Source organism: Crinia signifera, chromosome 1 (assembly GCF_055691185.1).
Source record: "Crinia signifera chromosome 1, ASM5569118v1, whole genome shotgun sequence".
Lineage (NCBI taxonomy): Eukaryota > Metazoa > Chordata > Amphibia > Anura > Myobatrachidae > Crinia > Crinia signifera.
In genome coordinates, this window is record NC_139217.1 from 175636296 (window position 1) to 175661378 (window position 25083).

Sequence of the window (25083 nt, forward strand, 5' to 3'; positions counted from 1 at the left end):
TACATGAAGCGATGAGATGCGTACTCCTGCGCACATCCCCTCACACAGCACATAAATTATGTGCTGTCTGTGCTTTTTGAACTAGATTGCATCTAGTTCAAAATGTAAGGTGCTTTAACATATCGCATGCGTGTTTGAACTAGATGCAATGCAATCCAGTTAAAAAAGCACAGAGTTATCACTCCCTGTATGTGCACCTTTACTCTCTGAACAGGTTACATTTACCCCACCTGCACATGGTTTGTCTAGTTAAGAAAGTGTGCTTTGGGATCAGGTCTGAATTAGGCCCAAAGGGCCTAATTTAGACATGATCGCAGGGCACATTTGTTTTTCCCTTTGCTAACAAATGTTACACTATAGGAGGACAAATGTAACATGCATAGTGTGTTAGATTTGGGTAAGTTATTTTGTTTCTGTGCAGGGTAAATACGGTCTGCTTTATTTTTAAACATTAATTTTGATTTCAGTTTGAACACACCCCACCCAATGTAAAGCCATGTACACAAAGGGCGACTCTGCTTTTTGTGCCAACTGAAATGCTGTAGCCTGAACACTCAGCACATAGTGGGACACCCGCTCAGCACACTGCGATGCTGTGTGCTGAACGTTCATGCTGAGCCGGGCTTTGCCTCTTTTTATAATGGGCAAAGCCTTCGATCTGGGGAAAGCCAGTGCAAGCACTAGCTTACCCAGACAACGATACCGCCACACGGGACTGCACATCGGCAGCATTACAGCGCATACACACAGAAAGTTCAGTGCTCCTTCTTTAAGCATTCTAATCAGAGTGCTTACAAAAGGGCCTGAATTCACCCCATGTGAATGCCTCTTAACTCTCTCTGCACATGTTAAATTTGCCCTACCTGCAATATGGTTTTGGCCATTTTCAAACAAAATATGCCCTACAATCAGGTCTGAATTAGACCCAAAGGGCCTGATTCAGATTGGAACGCAGATCTGCGAAATTGCAGCACTGCCGATTGTCGAATGACCGCACATGATTAACACCCTGCTTTTGGGAGCGGTAATGCAGCATTTTCCAGGAGTTGTTGGCCATTGCAGCACTGAGTATGGCTGATTTTCACCTTATGCATGCCTGTGATCAGATTTGCAGCCGTGCACATGTGGTTGGCGGTGTGGCGTTGACATGGTCACTGGGCTCAGACATATCATATCTGACGGATATGTTCTGAATTACACCCATAGTGTGGTAAGTGGCGGGATAGAAACCACAAAGGCTTGGTACATCCTGTCCTATAACTACTTCACACTAGATTATCCTGATTCGACAACCCAATTATTATTGTAGGTGCATGGTCTGTCACATATGTTGTAATACGTTGAAATTATGATAGAGCTAGATAAATTGGCATGTTCCTGAAAACCCCCTGAAAGCAGCCATGTTTTAGCCAATTAAAGAACATTTGTGAAACATCGGGGAAAAATATCGTTTTATGCTTCCGGTGTTATAACAGGGGTATTGGCTACCACCCAATAAAATAATTAAAAAATGCTCATTCACTGGCACATGGTAGAGATTTGGCCCGGATTTTGTTACCAGCAGCATAGTCTGGGTTAATTCCTCCCATGTGACAAGGACCAGCAAGGCCTTGTGCATGCCAGCAGAGAGCAAGCAAGCTCCAGGACTGCTACTGTAACACATTTATAGCTGGAAAAGCATCAGTGTGTTACTTACTACCATAAACCAACTTTGATAGAACTTAATGGGTTGGGATCGTTTGGTCGAATGCATTATGGTCGAATGTCATTACATCGAATCCATTAGGTCGAATTGCTAAAAGGTCGACATGATTCTAGGTCGACATGGGAAAAGGTAGAAATGATTCTAGGTCGAAAGGTCATTAGTTCGACAGGTCATTAGGTCGACAAGGTCATTAGTTCGACATTGTCTAGGTCGACATTCACAAAGTCGACATGGGGTTTTTCACTGTTTTTTTACCTGAATGTCAACACAGTCGACATGGACACAGTTTAAAGTGCACTGCATCCCCTCGCTGCGCTCGCGATGCGTCGGGCACGGTGCCTCGCTACGCTCGGCACACTATTTTATTCTCCCACCACGCCCTAGTGGATGGTAGGGCATGAAATACCGCCTGTCAGCACATGTCGGCTCAAAAAACAGTGAAAAACCCCATGTCGACTTTGTGAATGTCGACCTAGACAATGTCGAACTAATGACCTTGTCGACCTAATGACCTGTCGAACTAATGACCTTTCGACCTAGAATCATTTCAACCTTTTCCCATGTCGACCTAGAATCATGTCGACCTTTTAGCAATTCGACCTAATGGATTCTATGTAATGACATTCGACCATAATGCATTCGACCAAATGACCGCATCCCAACTTAACCCCTTCCTGACACAGCCTGTTTTTGCCTTCCTGACAGAGCCCTTTTTTTCAAATCTGACATGTATCACTTAAGTGGGGATAACTTTTTTTTGCTTTTACTTATCCCAGTGATTTTGAGATTGTTTTCTCGTGACACATTGTACTTCAAATTAGTGGTAAATTTGGGTCGATACAGTCTGTGTTTTTTTGTGAAAAATACCAAAATGTCGTAAAAAAATGGAAAATTTAGCAATTTGCAAAATGTTAAATTTTCTGCTTGTGAGACAAATAATCATACCACTCAAAATAGTTAATAACTAACATAGACCATATGTCTACTTTATGTTTCCATCATTATTTCAACTTCCTTTTAATTTTTTTGGACACTAGGAGGCTTACAATATGAATAGCAAATTATCAAATTTTCAAGAAAATTTCAAACACTGATTTTTTTAGGGACCAGTTCAGTTCTGATGTGACTTTGAGGGACTTGTATGTGAGACACCCCCATAAATGATGCCATTTCAAAAACTGCACCCCTCACAGTATTCAAAACAGCATTTTGGAAGTTTGTTAACCCTTTAGGTGTGTCACAGGAATTAAAACAAAGTGTAGGTGAAATTTCAAAATTTCATTTTTTTTTGCAGATTTGCAAATTTAATACATTTTTCTAAGGAACACAGTAGATTTTACTAGAGAAATGTGACTAAAAATTGATTCCCCCAATTCTTTTGTTTTCATAAATATCCTATATGTGGCCCTAGTGTGCACGTTGACCAAACCAAAGGCTTCATAATAGAAGGAGCACCTACTTGATTTTGGAGCCTCCTTTTTATGAGATTATTTTTTAGGCACCATGTAGGTTTCTAGGCACCATAAGATGCTAAAATTTAGGAACCCCCCCACAAGTGACCCCATTTTGCAAACTACACCAGTTCTGGCTCAAAATTTGTCATTTTCACAAGGAATGAAGGAGACAAAGCACCCCAAAATCTGTGCCCCAATTTCTCCCGAGTACGGCAATGCCTCACATGTGACCAAAAAATACCATTTGGGTGCATGGCAGGACTCAGAAGGGAAGGAGTGATTTTTGGATTTTGCAGCTCAGATTCTGGTGGAATGTTGGTGGGTGCTATGTCTCATTAGCAAGACCCCCCAAGCACCAATACAGTGGAACCCCCCCACAAGTGACCCCATTTTGCAAACTACACCCCTCAGGGAATTCATCTAGGGGTATAGTGTACATTTCAAACCCCCAGGGGTTTCACCAATTTTGATACAACTGGGCTGTGCAAATGAAAAATTAAATTTTTTACACAAAAATGCAGTTCTGGCTCAAAATTTGTCATTTTCACAAGGAATGAAGGAGACAAAGCACCCCAAAATCTGTGCCCCAATTTCTCCCGAGTACGGCAATGCCTCACATGTGACCAAAAAATACCATTTGGGTGCATGGCAGGACTCAGAAGGGAAGGAGTGATTTTTGGATTTTGCAGCTCAGATTCTGGTGGAATGTTGGTGGGTGCTATGTCGCATTAGCAAGACCCCCCAAGCACCAATACAGTGGAACCCCCCCACAAGTGACCCCATTTTGCAAACTACACCCCTCAGGGAATTCATCTAGGGGTATAGTGTACATTTCAAACCCCCAGGGGTTTCACCAATTTTGATACAACTGGGCTGTGCAAATGAAAAATTACATTTTTTACACAAAAATGCAGTTCTGGCTCAAAATTTTTCATTTTCAGAAGGTATGAAGGAGAAAAAGCACCCCAAAATCTGTGCCCCAATTTCTCCCGAGTACGGCAATGCCTCACATGTGACCAAAAAATACCAGTTGGGTGCATGGCAGGACTCAGAAGGGAAGGAGTGATTTTTGGATTTTGCAGCTCAGATTCTGGTGGAATTTTGGTGGGTGCTATGTCGCATTAGCAAGACCCCCCAAGCACCAATACAGTGGAACCCCCCCACAAGTCACCCCATTTTGCAAAGTACACCCCTCAGGGAATTCATCTAGGGGTATAGTGTACATTTCAAACCCCCAGGGGTTTCACCAATTTTGATACAACTGGGCTGTGCAAATGAAAAATTACATTTTTTACACAAAAATGCAGTTCTGGCTCAAAATTTTTCATTTTCACAAGGAATGAAGGAGAAAAAGCACCTCAAAATCTGTGCCCCAATTTCTCCCGAGTACGGCAATGTCTCACATGTGACCAAAAAATACCATTTGGGTGCATGGCAGGACTCAGAAGGGAAGGAGTGATTTTTGGATTTTGCAGCTCAGATTCTGGTGGAATGTTGGTGGGTGCTAAGTCGCATTAGCAAGACCCCCAAAGCACCAATACAGTGGAACCCCCCCACAAGTGACCCCATTTTGCAAACTACACCCCTCAGGGAATTCATCTAGGGGTATAGTGTACATTTCAAACCCCCAGGGGTTTCACCAATTTTGATACAACTGGGCAGTGAAAATGAAAAATTACATTTTTTTACACAAAAATGCAGTTCTGGCTCAAAATTTTTCATTTTCAGAAGGTATGAAGGAGAAAAAGCACCCCAAAATCTGTGCCCCAATTTCTCCCGAGTACGGCAATGCCTCACATGTGACCAAAAAATACCAGTTGGGTGCATGGCAGGACTCAGAAGGGAAGGAGTGTTTTTTGGATTTTGCAGCACAGATTTTGGTGGAATGAATGGTGGGTGCTATGTCGCATTAGCAAGACCCCCCAAGCACCAATACAGTGGAACCCCCCCACAAGTCACCCCATTTTGCAAAGTACACCCCTCAGGGAATTCATCTAGGGGTATAGTGTACATTTCAAACCCCCAGGGGTTTCACCAATTTTGATACAAGTGGGCAGTGAAAATGAAAAATTACATTTTTTTACACAAAAATGCAGTTCTGGCTCAAAATTTTTCATTTTCAGAAGGTATGAAGGAGAAAAAGCACCCCAAAATCTGTGCCCCAATTTCTCCCGAGGACGGCAATGCCTCACATGTGACCAAAAAATACCAGTTGGGTGCATGGCAGGACTCAGAAGGGAAGGAGTGTTTTTTGGATTTTGCAGCACAGATTTTGGTGGAATGAATGGTGGGTGCTATGTCGCATTAGCAAGACCCCCCAAGCACCAATACAGTGGAACCCCCCCACAAGTCACCCCATTTTGCAAAGTACACCCCTCAGGGAATTCATCTAGGGGTATAGTGTACATTTCAAACCCCCAGGGGTTTCACCAATTTTGATACAAGTGGGCAGTGAAAATGAAAAATTACATTTTTTTACACAAAAATGCAGTTCTGGCTCAAAATTTTTCATTTTCAGAAGGTATGAAGGAGAAAAAGCACCCCAAAATCTGTGCCCCAATTTCTCCCGAGTACGGCAATGCCTCACATGTGACCAAAAAATACCAGTTGGGTGCATGGCAGGACTCAGAAGGGAAGGAGTGTTTTTTGGATTTTGCAGCACAGATTTTGGTGGAATGAATGGTGGGTGCTATGTCGCATTAGCAAGACCCCCCAAGCACCAATACAGTGGAACCCCCCCACAAGTCACCCCATTTTGCAAAGTACACCCCTCAGGGAATTCATCTAGGGGTATAGTGTACATTTCAAACCCCCAGGGGTTTCACCAATTTTGATACAAGTGGGCAGTGAAAATGAAAAATTACATTTTTTTACACAAAAATGCAGTTCTGGCTCAAAATTTTTCATTTTCAGAAGGTATGAAGGAGAAAAAGCACCCCAAAATCTGTGCCCCAATTTCTCCCGAGGACGGCAATGCCTCACATGTGACCAAAAAATACCAGTTGGGTGCATGGCAGGACTCAGAAGGGAAGGAGTGATTTTTGGATTTTGCAGCTCAGATTCTGGTGGAATTTTGGTGGGTGCTATGTCGCATTAGCAAGACCCCCCAAGCACCAATACAGTGGAACCCCCCCACAAGTCACCCCATTTTGCAAAGTACACCCCTCAGGGAATTCATCTAGGGGTATAGTGTACATTTCAAACCCCCAGGGGTTTCACCAATTTTGATACAAGTGGGCAGTGAAAATGAAAAATTACATTTTTTTACACAAAAATGCAGTTCTGGCTCAAAATTTTTCATTTTCACAAGGAATGAAGGAGACAAAGCACCCCAAAGTCTGTGCCCCAATTTCTCCCGAGTACGGCAATGCCTCACATGTGACCAAAAAATACCAGTTGGGCGCATGGCAGGACTCAGAAGGGAAGGAGTGATTTTTGGATTTGGCAGCACAGATTTTGGTGGAATGAATGGTGGGTGCTATGTTGCATTACCAATACAGTGGAACCCCCCCACAAGTCACCCCATTTTGCAAACTACACCCCTCAGGGAATTCATCTAGGGGTATAGTGTACATTTCAAACCCCCAGGGGTTTCACCAATTTTGATACAAGTGGGCAGTGAAAATGAAAAATTACATTTTTTTACACAAAAATGCAGTTCTGGCTCAAAATTTTTCATTTTCACAAGGAATGAAGGAGACAAAGCACCCCAAAATATGTGCCCCAATTTCTCCCGAGGACGGCAATGCCTCACATGTGACCAAAAAATACCAGTTGGGCGCATGGCAGGACTCAGAAGGGAAGGAGTGATTTTTGGATTTGGCAGCACAGATTTTGGTGGAATGAATGGTGGGTGCTATGTTGCATTACCAATACAGTGGAACCCCCCCACAAGTCACCCCATTTTGCAAACTACACCCCTCAGGGAATTCATCTAGGGGTATAGTGTACATTTCAAACCCCCAGGGGTTTCACCAATTTTGGTACAACTGGGCTGTGAAAATGAAAAATTACATTTTTTTACACAAAAATGTACTTCTGGCTCAAAATTTTTCATTTTCACAGGGAATGAAGGAGACAAAGCACCCCAAAATCTGTGCCCCCATTTCTCCAGAGTACGGCAATGCCTCACATGTGACCAAAAAATACCAGTTGGGTGCATGGCAGGACTCAGAAGGGAAGGAGTGATTTTTGGATTTTGCAGCTCAGATTCTGGTGGAATGAATGGTGGGTGCTATGTGGCATTAGCAAGACCCCCGATGCACGGTGAAATGATGAACCTAATAATCCATCGATGTGTGGTATATTTTGAAACACTCCTTTATACATAGGCCGGGTTTGTCGGGGCAAGTTTCACAGTGGAAAATAGTTTCCTTTCTTATTCCCTTTTTATAGCAAACTTTGCACCTTTTTTGTGTCCTGCCCTTTCTTGCAGTGGAGGGGATTTCGTTGGGAAAATGCTGCCCTGGTACAATACGGGGCCCAGTACTAGAAGTACTGGGGCCCTCTGCCTGCTGGTTCCCAAATATTAGGCCCTTTATGACTTCCTCTTGAAAGTGCATAAATGTCCCCCTCTGGCCGGTAGAACGGAATAGCACGTAAGCGTTATACAGTGCCATCTGGATGATATACACGGCCAGCTTCTTGTACCAGATATTTGTTTTCCGCAGGGCACTGTACGGCTTCAGTACCTGATCTGAAAGATCCACTCCGCCCATGTACTTATTGTAATCTAGGATACAATTTGGTTTTGAGGTGTGGGTACTGGTACCTCGTACAGGGATGGAGGTGGTACTGTCTCCATGAATTGTTGTCAGTATAAGGACATCCCTCTTGTCCTTATATTTGACCAACAACATATTTTCGGTGCATATTCCCCTGCTTTCACCCCTTCTCATTACTTGGGCAATGTGCGTTTTGGGGAGGCCTCTTTGGTTCTTGCGCACAGTACCGCAAGCTGCTGTACCTCTTGAACCAAGGGCCTTAAACAGGGGGATGCTGGTGTAAAAGTTATCCACATAGAGGTGATAACCCCTATCCAGGAAGGGGTGCATTAAATCCCAGACAATTTTGCCACTAACACCTACGAGGGAGGGGGGGCATTCTGGCGGTTCAATTCTTGAATCCTTCCCTTCATATACCCTAAACTTGTGGGTGTACCCTGTGGTGCTTTCACACAGCTTATACATTTTTATGCCATACCTTGCCCTCTTACTGGGAAGGTACTGGCGGAATTTAACCCTTCCTTTAAAATGTATAAGGGACTCGTCAATACAAATAAATTTTTCAGGGATGTATAGCTCTGCAAATTTGGCACTGAAATGATCAATGACCGGCCTGACTTTGAATAGCCGGTCAAAGGTGGGATCATCTCTGGGTGGGCACTGTGCATTATCGGTGTAATGTATAAATTTATGGATTGCCTCAAAACGAGTCCGAGTCATGGCCATACGGTAAAATGGGGTGCTGTACAGAACATCTGTACTCCAATATTGCCTAATTTGTGGCTTTTTTACTATGCCCATATGAAACACCAGACCCCAAAACGTCATCATCTCTACTGCATCTACAGGGGTCCACCTAGCAAATGATGACGTGGGGTTTTGAGCAATAAACTGCTGGGCATATAAATTAGTTTGGTCCACCATTAAATTTATAAAATCATCAGAGAAAAATAATTTGAAAAAGTCAATTTCTCTGAGACCTGTGGAATCAAATTGGATTCCTGGCATGGCCAAAAACTCAGGAACCTGGGGCTCAAAATTGTCTGGTGGTGGGGTCCATACGAGATCAATTATTGGGGGGGGGGTCTCAGCTGCTCTACGGGGGCGTCTTTGAGGGGGTCCCTCATCACCAGAGGAGGAAGAGGAGCTTAAGACGAATCCTTCAAATTCCCCGCTTGCCTCACTGGCTGTGTCAGAATCAGAGGCAAGCATGGCATATGCCTCCTCCACTGAATACATTCTTCTGGATGACTGGGATGACATTTGGGAGGACATTTGGGAGGACATTTGGGATGCCATTTTTATTTTTGTGTTACTGGTAGTGAAATGTTTCAACACGTGTATAGTGTAGGGGGGGGTACAAACTTTATTTCAACCCGGGGGGTATGTAGTGTGTATGTAGTGCAGAACAAAAAAAATACTTTATACAAAAAAAAAAATGAAGGGGTTAAAAAAAAAAAAAATTGAAGGGGTTAAAAAAAAAAAAAATGAAGGGGTTAAAAAAAAAAAAAAGGTCCTGCACCAAAAATTGAGCACAGATGTTGGTCAGTAACGTCTGTCACTGAACAGCGCTCAAAGGCAACAGGAATCTGATCAAAAAAAAAAAAAAAAATTGATCAACCCTGTGCCGAAAAAGCTGATCAGTGATGTACGTCACTGATCGGCGCACAGTGGCCACAGGACACCCACAAAATCAGTGTGTGTAAAAAAAAAAATAAAAAAAGACCCCACAGCACTCACAAAAAAAAAAAAAGGTGATCAGTGATGCGACACTGATTACCAGTGAGGGACAGCAGGTGCACAACCTTTGGTGCAACTGACAGTGCAACTGGCAGCAACTGACAGGTATATATATAAAAAAAAAACCTCTGCGCCCCCAAAAAGTTGCTGATCAGCACAGATATACTGATCAGCACAAAAGGGGGGGTAGCAGACACAAAATATACACTCTCTATCACTCTCTGTCACTATCTCTCTCTATCTCTCTATCTCTCACTATCTCTCACTATCTATCACTCTAGGACACTGCAGCAGCAGCACTGACAGTTATATGTATAAAAAAAAACTGCACCCCCAAAAAGGGGGGGTAGCAGACACAAAATATACACTCTCTATCACTCTCTGTCACTATCTCTCTCTATCTCTCTATCTCTCACTATCTATCACTATCTATCACTCTATGACACTGCAGCAGCAGCACTGACAGTTATATATATAAAATAAAACCCCTGCACCCCCAAAAAGGGGGGGTAGCAGACACAAATCTCTCTATCTCTCACTATCTATTACTATCTATCACTATCTCTCACTATCTATCACTATCTATCACTATGACACTGCAGCAGCAGCGACAGTTATTTATATATAAAAAACCCCTGCACCCCCAAAAAGGGGGGGTAGCAGACACAAAATATAGCTCTCTCTGTCACTATCTCTCTATCTCTCTCTATCTCTCTCTCTATCTCTCTATCTCTCTATCACACTGCAGCAGCAGCAGGAAGTCTCAGGAAGTCAGATCCAGGAAGCGTCCAGCACGCTACAAGCAGTGAGCAGGTGATCAGGTAAGGTATTTGCAAGGATCAGGTAAGTATTAGCAAGGATCAGGTCGGTATTCACGGCAGACAGGCACGGTGACCGTTCTGCACGCTATTCCAGACCGGAATGGCGTCTGCAGCGCAGTCACCGTTAGTTTAAATGTCGCGCCTTGGCTGTGATTGGTCCGTGGGTCCCACGGACCAATCACAGCCTTGGGGGCAGGTGGGGTGAGGGTGGGGTGAGGTGTCATCGTCACCGATGACCCCCTCATGCCCCCTGACGCCCGGCGGTGATTGACACCTGTGTTACCAAGCGTCTGATTCGCTGGTAACACAGGAAAACGCTGTGAATGGCTGTTCACACTGAACAGCCAATCACAGCGATCGCCGACGGGGGGGCGACATCGCAGCCCCCCCTGGGCATGCAGGGACATGTCTGCTGTCAGGGACAGCAGACATCGTCCCTCTGTCACTGCGTCTCGAGACGCAGTGACAGTTTAAAGTCATGACGTATATATACGTCATGTGTCGGGAAGTACTTCCCGGCCATGACGTATATATACGTCAAATGTCGTGAAGGGGTTAATTAATCAGCACAAAAGGGGGGGCAGCAGTCAGTTGCACAGGCAGCACAACCTTTGCTGCAACTGACAGGTGTATATATATAAAAAAAAACCTCTGCACCCCCAAAAAGTTGCTGATCACCTCAGATATAGTGATCAGCACAAAAGGGGGTGCAGCAGACACAAAATATAGCACTCTCTATCACTCTCTATCACTCTCTGTCACTCTCTATCACTCTCTGTCACTATCTGTCCCTATCTCTCATGATCTGTGACTCTATGACACTGCTGCAGCAGCACACACAGAAGTCACAAGATCCAGGAAGTATCCAGCTGCTGGCAGCACGCTACCAGCGGTGATCAGGTAAGTTTCAGGCAAGGATCAGATATGTATCACGACAGATTGGCACGGTGACCGCTCTGCACGCAATTCCAGACCGGAATGGCGTCTGCAGCGCAGTCACCGTTAGTTTAAATCACGCGCCTTGGCTGTGACTGGTCCGTGGGTCCCACGGACCAATCACAGCCTTGGGGGCAGGTGGGGTGAGGTGTCGTCGTCACCGATGACCCCCTCATGCCCCCTGACGCCCGGCGGTGATTGACACCTGTGTTACCGAGCGTCTGATTCGCCGGTAACACAGGAAAACGCTGTGAATGGCTGTTCACACTGAACAGCCAATCACAGCGATCGCAGCCCCCCCTGGGCATGCAGGGACATGTCTGCTGTCAGGGACAGCAGACATCGTCCCTCTGTCACTGCGTCTCGAGACGCAGTGGCACTTTGAAGTCATGACGTGTATATATACGTCATGTGTCGGGAAGTACATCCCGGCCATGACGTATATATACGTCAAATGTCGGGAAGGGGGCAGGTGGGGTGAGGTGTCGTCGTCACCGATGACCCCCTCATGCCCCCTGACGCCCGGCGGTGATTGACACCTGTGTTACCGAGCGTCTGATTCGCCGGTAACACAGGAAAACGCTGCGACTGGCTGTTAACACTGAACAGCCAATCACAGCGATCGCCGACGGGGGGGCGGCATCGCAGCCCCCCCTGGGCATGCAGGGACATGTCTGCTGTCAGGGACAGCAGACATCGTCCCTCTGTCACTGCGTCTCGAGACGCAGTGGCACTTTGAAGTCATGACGTATATATACGTCATGTGTCGGGAAGTACATCCCGGCCATGACGTGTATATATACGTCAAATGTCGGGAAGGGGCAACTTAATACTCTGTGTGGCAACTGTAGTTGAAGAAGAAAATTATTTTTTATGTCGATTTATTCTTTTCCTTTTGTTTTGGTCCAAGTTTTATCATTTTCTGATAGTTTTCTGAGCAATTACACACATTATTAATTGTTTCTCGTCTTCTTTTCTCTTATAAAATGCCTGTCTGCTGCAGCTGTAGTATGCACAAAGGCAGACCTAGTTTTACAGGAGAATGCTGTGTACTGTACTTTCCGAGGCCAAAATAAATAACCAGTTGTTGGGTTATACTTGTAATAAAGTTTTGAAAAAAAATATATATATATTTTTAAACCTTTCTGAAATCTCTTTTTGATTGAACTACGTTCTAATTCGATCATTTGTGATTGACATTTGCCAGTTGTCTAAATCAAGCATGCCATTCTACAGTTTTGCTATTTGGCCATGCTAAAACTGTTGCAGGACATGCTGGGATGTGTAGTTTAACAGCTGGAGGGCCAACGGTTCCCCATCCCTGCTATAAAAGCCTCTGTAATGGAATATTCCGAGAGAATAAATATATTGCCACCTCTGTCGAAGGTTTGAAAACCACACCCTCATACATGGGCAGTGTCATCTACCATATATGTACATGGTCTGTGTCCTGTCTGATTATATTTGCGTGCTATGGTTTAATTTTTTATGTTAATTACATCAATGCATTATAGCTCTACTTTTGTATACTGTGTTTGTTTTTTTTTTTTTTTCCTGTCTTAATATGTTATGTATCTGTATGGTATCCCGGTGATAATTTGTCCATGTAAGGGTCAGCAGTCAATAAATTGACACGTACAAGGTCGACAAGCAGAAAGGTCAACAATGCAATGTTGACATGTTTTTCACTTTTCCCATTTATTTGGACTTTTTCATGTTTCACTGTCCATGTGGACTCCACATGACGAGCGAAACGGTACACTGTTTGGGGGTCCACATGCTCGTGTATGGACATTGACACCAAAAAAACAGGAAAAATAAGTGTCGCTCAATTGCTTGTCAGCCTTTTGTCAAACTTGTGCATATTGACCTACATACTGTCTAGATACTATTGACCCTTTAATCTGGATTTATCTGTGCAACAATGCAGAGCTGGCCATACAGAGAGATGTTTTAGGCATGATTGCTTTAGGTGGGTGCCATCAGCCCACTCCTATATTAAGGTGAGCCAGTTGGAATTATGGCTAGGACTCTAAACTGGTCAAGGCAGTCTATTGGAGGCTATCTCAACCTCCAACATGACCCCTTGTATTATGAATAAATGCTCTGATTCTGGACGTCCTTGCCAGTGACCGTTGCAGAGGTTGGGATTTGAGACAGTGAAAAATGCAAATAAGGGAACCACACCATCAGACAAGGAAGGCTAGAACTAAATAAAACATATCTACACTTGTTACTGGGGACTGCAGGTGTGTGCAATCCCACGCTACAAGTGATTGGCACCGCTGCAAAGTTTGCCCTTGAAAGCACTGAATGGAAAAAACGGACTGTGTAATGGTTCGCATTACTGTCTCACAGCACTGAGGTCATGGGTTTGATTCCCACCATAGCCCTATCTGTGCAGATTTTGTATATTCTCCCCATGCTTGCTTGGGTTTACTCTGGGTGCTCCGGTTTCCTCTCACAATCCAAAAACATACTGGTAGGTTATTTTGACTCCTAACAAAATTAACCCTAGAATGTCTGTGTGTGCATGTACATGTGGTAGGGAATATAGATTGTAAGCTCTGCTGAGGCATGGGCTGATATGAATTTTCAAATTTTCTGTAAAGCGCTGTGGAATATGTGTGCGCTATATAAGAAACTGTTCCTAAATAAATTATTTTAGAGATAAGCTCAAGAATACTATAAAAACATTTTTGCTGAAGAATGCCATGAAGAAAGTAACAGTGGTGCTGAATCTGACACTGGAGGAGACAGCTGAGTGTAACTGACCTCTTCTTAGGATCAACTGGTTCACTTGGTGTTGACATCAGGGCATTTGGCATATTGAGAAAGCACTGTGATTATATTCTTTGTCTTTCGGCTCTCATCTCTCTGCTAATTACAGACATGGACAACCTGTGCCTCCCTCTAGCTGTTGTGTAATAAGTCCTGATATTCCCTGCTATAGTTTTGCTATAAGAAGGCCTTACCATACTATCCCTTTATACTGGGGCACTTCTGAATTACACACCTGGAAAGTACAGTAAGCCTAGCTTAAAGGGAATGCTAAACTGTGCAAGGCATGTTTGAATGTGGAGAGCCGCAGGCTGGCTCAGCTTACTACATGAACCTATATAATTCCAACCAGCCTACTAGTTGCCTGTTTGGTCGAAAAATTTGGTAATGTATTGGTGAAAACGACAATCTGTTGTTTGATTCCGAGTGCTGGAAAACAGTCTTTCAAACTTGTATGAGCAACCGATTTTGACCATTTCCCTGTGTTTGCAAGCAACCAGTTGATTGTTATTGCTCCCATTAATTGCCAGATTTTCATTCCAATGCGTTGACTGATTGGAATAGTTGTGCCTTGCTAAATCCGCTCAGCAGTGTTTTACCGACATTCTTTGAATCTTACATTATATGCAGTTACAGTAGTTTATTTTTCTCTTTTCCCCTAGATTGAGGAAAGCCTGAGACGTCTGAGAAATCCTCTACGGTTGAAGCTTCCAATTGAGCAGCTGCGCGAGGGAGAATAGCTTGATATTTCTTTTTATGTAAAGTAGATCATTTTTCATGTTTTACATCATTTTGTAAAATGGGTCATTAGCATTATATTTCCAGAGATTACAATAAACTATAAGTAAGACCTCATTATGTTATTTTTGTATTTTTTTTATATACACAAGACTATTTGGAGTTTTCTGCAATCCTCCGTGTGCTGTATATCTGCAATTAAAGGAATTAGCGGTACCAACTAGCTAAACTGATGGTTTTATTCTGACCGTACTGAGGAGCTGAGATTCTCTGCATAGCGGTTTGGAAAATGACATGAAAGTTAACCAGAGGACAGCCATGCTTTCTTTTAAGAGCAGGCAGGCAGGCAGGCATTTGTGGTTTAGCCTCCGCAGCCCGTTTTATTGATAAACTGTGTATTATTCACCGAAGCCACTAGCCGTACTCATTACCTGTTGCTCTGCCATGGCATGCTGAAGGTCTCTTTTACAAAGCAAAGTAATAAAGTTCTACTGATTCCAGGAGATGAGGAAATTCTACTACAGGGTAAGGGAGAAGCAGGTACATCAGTTTTGGGTAGCAGGGGCAAAGGTGGAGGATTATTTTAATTTATTTTAACATGTGTATTGGAGGTATAACATTAAGTGTAGAAAACTTTAAAATGCACAGTGGACTTCTGGGTTATTATTGAATGGTCTTTAATGTTAAGAACACTGTAGAGTTGAGTAGAGAACACTTTTAATGAAGAAGAAACAATGGGGAGCGATTTAGGTAGGTTTTCAGTTCCTGACCACTGATTGGGTGCCAGATTGATGCAATATCATTGTTGTTAACAAAATCATTTGAAATGTATTGAATGATTATGGACTTGTTTAATTTCGCATTATATATAACCCCCTTAATACTTTTTTCACTATCATTGTGTTGTGAGCATAGCACCAGACGGGATGCAGTCAAAATCCCGACGGTCAAAATCCCGACGGTCAAAATACCGACAGCAATTGACAGAAAGTCAAAATCCCGACATGGTCAAAATCCCGACATTTAAAATCCCGACATGGTCAAAATACCGACAAGGTCAAAATACCGACATTTAAAATCCCGACAAGTTCAAAATACCGACACATAGAATGTAGACAGGTGAAAAAGTCAACATGACTTTCGGGCGACAGGTCGCGAGGTCGACATGGGTTTTTCACTGTTTCTTGACCCGACATGTGCCGACAGGCGGTATTTCATGCCCTACCATCCACTAGGGCGTGGTGGGAGAATAAAATAGTGTGCCGAGCGTAGCGAGGCACCGTGCCCGAAGCATTGCGAGCGGCTGCGGTTGACTTCCAACTGTGTCCATGTCGACTGTGTCGACATTCAGGTAAAAAAACTGTGAAAAGCCCATATCGACCTCGCGAGCTGTCGCCCGAAAGTCATGTTGACTTTTTCACCTGTCTACATTCTATGTGTCGGTATTTTGAACTTGTCGGGATTTTAAATGTCGGTATTTTGACCTTGTCGGTATTTTGACCATGTCGGGATTTTAAATGTCGGGATTTTGACCATGTCGGGATTTTGACTTTCTGTCAATTGCTGTCGGTATTATGACCGTCGGGATTTTGACCGTCGGGATTTCATACCGAATCCCACCAGACATCCCCACATGCCCCTGGCCTGCCATCAGAACATATCATTTATTATATAGTATGCACCCAAAACATTATTGGGATATCACTCTAGCAGGGAATCTATGAGGAATCCTACCCTCTCACCATTTTGTTTGATTTAGCCTTTATTGCTCTCGTCCTTTATGGGTGTTGGGCATTAAGATGTTCCCTTAATCACTGAACGACCAAACACATGTTTGTAGTTCTATTGTTTAGGGAATAGACGACTGATGCAGGTGTGGCTGATGTTGTAAGTGTGATGATTAAAATGTAATAGTTTAAGGGGCCCCGACGGGGATCAGAGATATTAAACATGCTTAAAAATCAAGATTCCCCAATCCAAGGATATGTTGATTGGGACTTTTTTAAATGCTTAATGTCCCCGATCCGCCAACGGATCACTGATTGATGATGCCCGCTGGTCTGCACAGCTCATTGGCAGATAGTTTTCTTCCAGTTTAAGTCCAGGCTCAATCCCACAGTCCAACAACTAATACAACTACATATATTCTACTTTGCGAATGTATGTTCACTCTCATTCTGTGTACTTTGTAACTAATTTATGCTTAGCACCATTTGTAATATGATTTGCATGCAATTGCAAATGCTTGTGCTTCAACTTTTTGCTCAGTGAGGCATAGTTAATAAAGGCATACTCGGCTAGTGTTTGTACAGTCAAATACAGTGTAATCTATCACCTTTCACCAGCTCAATATTTGCCTCACTGATAGCCTGTATTAGATATCCATAGTATTGCTTTAGATGCAATCTAGATTCAGCTGTACTGGTCAATGTGTGTGCACATACACAAATTGTTCATAGCACTAAAGCTGGGTACACACTAGTCGATATGTTTCATAAGCGATATTGGCAGTGGTTTCCCTTGAATTCCCAGACAAATGATATAGTGCATACACACGGAACAATATTGTTCAGGGATGACATTCTAACCCTGCTCCATGCATGCAGTCATTGATGATATACTCAATATTGAGCTGCGTGTAAAGATAACGGAGGATATGAACCACCTGCGACTCCGTACATAGGGCCTGATTCAGATCCATTCGGTACTGCGTGCATTCGCACGCAGTACCGATGTTACGGGTCTGTGCATGCGCAGGCGGGTATCTGCGCATGTGCAGGCGTATGGTGCGTGCACCCACGGCGACCTTTCGGCGTGGGGGGGGGGGTGGGCGGAGATGGGCGGGGGGCGCCGGGCTGCTCCATTACCATATGGGAACGCCCAGCGTTCCATGGGCATTCCCATGAGAACGCTGGGCGTTCTCATGGTAATGAGGCAGTGACGCGGGTGTGGGGGGGCGGGTAGCTGACATCACCGGATGTCAGCTGCCCGCCCATATCCGCGCCAGCTTGCACGCAAATGTAAGTAACTGAAAAGTCACTTATATATGCGTGCACGCTAAACATCATTTGATTTGATTTGGTGACCATCAAAAGATGTGGGCGGTTACCCGAGCCATGCGAATGGATGTTTAAGCAAAACATCCATTCGCAGCTGTTCGGGCAAAGCCGCACTTTGAGGGGGTGGCGCGTGCGGGGGGGGGGGGGGGGGGGCGGTCGTTCGCCGGGCGGGGTTTGGTGGACTCGCAAGGCTGAATAACCCCCATAGTCACCAATATTGAGCATACACACTGGATGATATTAGAAATGATCACTTAGAAAGGCCAAAATGACCAATATTATTTGTAATATCGTCCAGTGTGTACCCAGCTAAAGTGTCTGAAAATGAGCAGCTGATTAACTGTAAACAGATCTTTATATATTTAACTTTAGAAACCGCAACTGAAAACCGACTGAAATAAAACAAAATTAAGTTATTCAAACATTCACAATGTACCACAAATTTCTTATCGTCATTGCTCTCCATGGTACATTCTCTAAAGCAATTAAATTGTTCATTCTCCTCTGTCCACATTGCCGCCTCAATTATCCAAACCCCCTTATTAAATCGCACAAGCTTTTTACTCATCTCTATGATTTTAACAGTAACATTCACAACCTGCCACCATAATAAACTTTTACAAACTTCCTGCAGGTATATTTATCTGTGTCTCCTGCTTCTATTAGCACCTGACTCTTAACTAAACCAAGGCCCCAACCAGATGCCCCACTGACATTCAGCTAACCTCATAAATATTAAATGTCTCCAATCATTTAGCAAATTTGTAAAATATGCCCTATGTAATACACACTCTGTTTATAACAAATTAACATCTATCCATGACCCCTTCTTATCTAACAGCTTCAACCTGCTGACTAAAGCAGAAACAGGGCTTACACAATCACAGCTTCCCCTGCAGTATTGTCACACGGTGGTCCCAATCTTTCACACCGTTCTAACACAGGTACCATCACTCACATCATTTTGAAGTATACTCTACAATATTTACACTCTGCATGTTGCAGCTATCTACCGCCCATCTGGCAAATTTTTAAGAAGTCGTCATCTCTTTATTCAATTCTCATGAGTAGTCTATAACACCTGAACCAAACTCCAGAAATTTCCCTTGATAAAGTAGCCCCAGCTACCTGTCACAGATGTAGATCCTTTGAGATCACCATTTGCCTTTCTAATGCTGGCCACACATCAGACCAACTTTCCTTCAGCCATCCAACTAGTTGATTGGATGGAATAAAAATATGGTACTGTATGGGAGCAAATGCAATATTTACTTTATCTTTTTTTACAATTAGAAATTTTACAAATTATAAATTTGCTCCCAAAATCTGGAAAAGGACAAAAACTGCCGCTTAGATAATGTACTGTAGTTGAACCTGTTTGAGTTAAACAATTTGACTGATTTGTGTTTGTCCATTTTCCTGGGTTTGTGAGCACATTTCTGATTGTCCTTTGCTCCCATCCAGTACCATATATTTATTCCATCCGAGCAACTAGTTGGATGGTTGGAGGATAGTTACTCTGACGTGTGCCCAACATTAAGATTATTCATTTTCTTCACCAGCTACTTGATTGCTGCATAATTAAATCTACCAATGAGATGACGGATGTTTAAAGCAGTAAATCTATTGCTATACATGATATGTAAGTGGACACAGACTGCTATAAGGCGGAAGCACTCAGGGCGAGATTTACTAAGCTTGAAAAGTGATAAAATGGAGAGTGATAAACCACCAGCCAATCACCTCCTAACTGCCATGTCACAGGCTGTGTTTGAAAAATGACAGGTAGGAGCTGATTGGTGATTTATCACTCCATTTTATCACTTTCAAGGCTTAGTACATCTCACCCTCAGTCTCTCTCAGTAGGAGCCAAGTTGAAACAAAAGGTAGTGCACTTGTGGAGGCAAGGTCCCAATCGTGTCCTGGTTGTATAGTTCACCTGGCGTTTGGTGTCCCAATAGTATAATAGGTAAATATCCCAGTGGTAGGCTCAACGCATTTCTTGTAAAGTCCAGCTTCTTTAGGAGCATAGTTTTGGCTCCTATTGCGAGAGACTCTGAGTTCTATCGTCTTTGAGAGGAAAATTGCAAATGTGACGTGCAATTTTTTTTTCACACCCTATTACATTTTGCCCACTGTATATTCACTTACATACTTTCTGTTACACACATATATATTAGTATCTAAACGATGTAATATAAGTTCACCTTTACAATGTCATAGTAGCAGACCACTGACTCTTTACTTGCAAGCAATGTTACTCCCCTTGGTTCATTTTGTTTACTTTTTTCATTCTCATCCACTTTACTATCAGACTTTTCTTTCTGGAATCCATCCATCCTCCAATCCTGGCCACTTTCTTTCCCTCCTGCTCTCATTCGCTCCATCTCTAAAACACTCCCTCCATTGCCAAATTCCAACATTCTCTGCCTCCCACCCCCTACCCTACTCCCACTTCCTCAAACAATTCCTGCCTTCATTCATATATTCTAATATAGGGGGGTATTCAATATTGGGCGCTATTTCCGACAGGGGAAATGGCGCCCGCCACCTATTCAATGTTGCCGTTTCTGACAGCATTGAATGCGGATTTCGACGAAACAGATCCAACTAACACAAGTCGGATCTGTTTTGTCAAAAACGGCCATGGATTGTCGACCTCACAGCTGTTGCTCGACAATTCACAGCCGTTTTCTCCGACACGCACCCTTTTAGACACATGGCAAACAGAACATAAAATTCCACCTGTCAAAAAACTGTTGTTTGCAAAAATGGGCCAGGATGCTAATTGTTGGACCATTCTGACAGTCTGAATCCAAGATTGAATACCCCCCATAGTATGTGAATTTCTTTGTACACAGCAGCTGTGCTAAAATATGCAAGAGCTGAAGGTGGAACAATGCTTTTGTAATTTTCTGCTTTGTTTAAAGATGGACATTGGATCATCTGCGTGAATGTCAGTCTTCCAAGTAACAATTGAGTTACTGGTCAATGAAGCTGCATCAGAAGACGCAGGCCCTGGCCTCGCTACAAATACGGGCAGACACCTGCAGTTTTTAAAACGCTCCCCACTGCAAACCCCTTTTATGTAGCCAAACAACTGCAGACTGTCACTCAGTTGACATTACAGCAATGCTGTGTCCATTGGCGCAGGACCCAATCTGCATATGTGCGGTGATAACATATTCATAAAAAATAACACCCTGTGGTATGAAATATGCATATTTGTTAATGATCCTCCAATTTCATTTTGCTTTTGTATAGTACTAAACTTGGCTTACTACCATTTTTTTATTTTATTGTACTTAAATTTTTTTTTAAAGATATTACGGTACTTGTGTACTTTCACGGCGCCGTGCCCCTGTGTCCCCTTGCTGCGCTCGCCCACGCTGCGGGCTCGGTGACTCGCCACGCTATCTAAAATCACCTCCATGCCAACGTGGATAGTAGGGGTACGAACTATACACGTTGGCATAGAGTTTTCAGCCCCACAGCTGGACACAGACGCACGGCGCCATGATAGCGCTGTGAAACTACACAAGTACTGATATTACTAGTTTAAAAGCCCGTCAGAATGACCCTATCTGCACCTACCTCCAATCTCTGGTTTCAAACTTTCTGGATATGGAGATGGGGAGCTGTAAAGACAATCATTTTGCTTTCACTTTCTGTTAAGGCATAATTGGGTCTATCGAGTGGCCACTAGTGATGACTGGCGGTACTTCACCTCAGAGGTGAGTAGTAGGTAGCAATTTACAAAATGCCCCCACTGGCGAGCACCGTCGGAGAGGTGCGCCATCTCACATGCACGCGCGTCCCAGTGTTCTCAGTGGTGGGGGATGGGAACCCTGCCTGTCTCCACTTCAGGGTGGCAGGGACCGACAGGGAACTCCGTTGGAAGGGGACACGCGAGCGACTTGTGCACGTGTGTCACCTTCCGGGGGGACGCCTGCTAAGTGAGAGCGGCTCCATCTGTATAAAGATGACTCTATTCAGACATTATGCTTCCATTGCAGTTGTTTATGACCCACTTTATTGAATGACACATTGTCACTTACTGAAGCTTCAATAAAATAAATAGTTGAAAAAAGTACAAGTATCAAAAACATAGCCCCGGGAATTCGTATAGTGGGATGACAAAAAAACTAAATAAAAAATAGTGAAGATAATGGCTGGGTTGGGAAAGCCATTTTGATCAATACAGTATATTCAACAGTTTCTATAATCCTTCCACAAAAGGTACTTGGTAGCAAGCACATTTAGGGCTTGTTACTGTACATAGGTTATAATAGGTTTTAGGCATTGCCTATTCCCCATATTGCACAAATATATTTTAAACCCACCTAGATGTGTACAATGCAAGGCAGCCATCTTGGACACTACATAGGTCACAATGTATGTGATAAGTCATGCAAGGAAATAGCTAGGTCATGTTGGATATGATGTGCAGTACATGATAAGATCCATGTGTTGTTCAACCTACCCAAGAAATAACCATTTGATGTCCCATCTTGTGCACACAGCGTAGGTTATGTCTGGCAGGGTGTGTTGCTGGTGGAAGTACAACATAAAGGTAGAGAGAAAAAAAATAGAGAAGGATAATACAAAGGCCTAGAACTACAGTAGTTGAACTATGGTGACAACACTAAACTTAAAAATTGAAATATAACGATCACTTACCCTCTATTAACCTATCAAAAGGCATACAGATGTAGCGGGGGTCATCTTTGCAGGGGCTGGCGATTTCTACTGTCCCTAGATACTTTACATAGATGGACTAGACTGAGTGTTCCCTGGATCCAGAATCCAGAGCCCCAAAATATTTTGTTATCTGGCTCCCCTATTTAGTTTACCTCTGTCCACTAGGGAAAAGGTCTGTCAGGTTGTACATTTAACAACATGGTATAACACAAGGTGCAAGGGGTGCTGCTGCTATGGGGCCCTGAGCTGAAGGGGGCCATCATTACTGTCTTGGTGATAAATGTATGTAAAACCTATTACGATCAGTTGCTAAATAGGGGGCACTTACAAACTTTTGCTACGTGGCCTACAAACATCTAATTACGCCCCTGGAATATCATGGAGAATCCGCTTTATTGGCCAGGTATATTTGCTTTTACTAGGGATTTGTTTTCGGTTTGCTATGCAGCAGCCAGGTGGGTAACAAGTAAACAGCGTACAGTATAAACAATATAAACAGGTGGGGGAACATGAACAGTCATACAGAAAGTTATTCCGAGGGGACACAGTGTTAGATTATGTGCAAAGGGTTATTGCACGACTAGACAGTGAGGTGTTCATGAGTTCATGTGTCAACAGGTGAACTGCTTGAGGAAAGAAGCTTTTTAGGTTTCTGGTGGGAATAGCCCCGTAGCATCTGCCTGATGGCAGCAGGTTAAACAAGCCATGGCCAGGATATAGTTGGTCCTTGACTATCTTCGTTTCCCGCTTTTTTGCTCTGGACAGGTACAGGTCCTGGAAAGAGGGAACGTCTGTCCTGATTTATCTTCTCCGCAGTTCTGACTACCTTTTGAAGTCTACATTTGTCTCTCTCACTGGCGGAGCCATACCAGACCAGTATTGAGGAGCACAGTACAGACTCAATTGTGGAGTAGAAGAGGAGCAGAAGCTTCTGTGGGATGTTGAACTTCCTCAGTTGTCTAAGGAAGAATAGCCTCTGCTGCGCTTTTCCAACAATAGTATCAGTGTTGGGCCCCCATTAAAGGTCCGGGGAGATTGTGGTTCCTAGGGACTTGAAGGAGTCTACTAGCGACACCACACTGACAGCAATTGTTAGTGGAGGAACACCAACAGCCTTCTTTTAACGGTTTTGAGATAGTAGTGGACTTTAGGAAGAAGGCTGTGGTGTAGTGGAGGTGGTGGAAAAAGGGGTCCCCCCCCTTTTAAATAATTCACATACTTTGGAAAACTATCTCACTACTAGCTACAAGTCGTTGTTTGTGCTCTCATGTTTTTGTCTCTTATTTACAATTCCATGGTTATTGTAATTTCATACATACAGATAGTGGTAGATGCTCAAATTAGTTCAGTAAAACTTTTCAGGTGCATGCAAGGGAGGGGTTAATACTTAGTAAGTAACAAGACATTGGTTCCCCGGCACACTGAATAGTTTTAGCAACCAATCTTGAACAGTACATGATAATAGAATTCAGAGATATTGGTTACATACACCTGCGCAAGGTGTATGATATGCCCCCAAGCCGCGTCAAGGCTTCTCTGTATATTGGGGGTCCCTAGCGCTATATCTAGGTGCAGGGTGTGGCACCCCAAAAACTATCATAAGCTAGGAGGCCCAGTGCGGCATGCCAGTGAGATACTAAGTGTTTATAATTAGTGATAGGAAGCCGAAGCTATACATAAAGAGAGATAAATGAAATGTAATTAAGAGAGAGAGAGTGTTAGTGAGGGAAAAGTGTTAATAGAATGTAAGGACATGCCGCACTAAAGCCACCCAGCCCAACCAGTCCAGGGGCACCACACCCCACACCACTGTTACCCTAAATTGGGTTTACAATTAGTCAGCAAGGAGCCACATGATAATGGCTCCTTACTTGGTATATCTGAACTAAGAGCTACCTACCTTGGAGCAACCCCAGACTACTCCATGTGGCATATCAGGACCTGCATCTCCGCCTAATGCAAGCTCCTCTCTGCCTCTCACAACATACATACAGATAGTGGTAGATGCTCAAATTAGTTCAGTAAAACTTTTCAGGTGCATGCAAGGGAGGGGTTAATACTTAGTAAGTAACAAGACATTGGTTCCCCCGGCACACTAAATAGTTTTAGCAACCAATCTTGAACACTACATGATAATAGAATTCAGAGATATTGGTTACATATACCTGTGCAAGGTGTATGATATGCCCCCAAGCCGCGTCAAGGCTTCTCTGTATATTGGGGGTCCCTAGCGCTATATCTAGGTGCAGGGTGTGGCACCCCAAAAACTATCATAAGCTAGGAGGCCCAGTGCGGCATGCCAGTGAGATACTAGGTGTTAATAATTAGTGATAGGAAGCCGAAGCTATACATAAAGAGAGATAAATGAAATGTAATTAAAATAAGAGAGCGTGTTAGTGAGGGAAAAGTGTTAATAGAATGTAA

General features: G+C 43.5%; 1 protein-coding gene across 1 annotated transcript in view; it reads left to right on the forward strand.

The window, feature by feature from the left end:
• MCUB (mitochondrial calcium uniporter dominant negative subunit beta) overlaps nt 1-15016 on the forward strand; it is a 112033-nt gene extending 97017 nt beyond the window's left edge. The window contains exon 8 of the mRNA XM_083177944.1: nt 14824-15016. Within this exon, the coding sequence (XP_083034070.1) occupies nt 14824-14901 (78 nt within the window). The 3' untranslated portion in view covers nt 14902-15016. The remainder of the gene's footprint in view (nt 1-14823) is intronic.
• The last annotated feature ends 10067 nt before the right edge of the window (nt 15017-25083 follow it).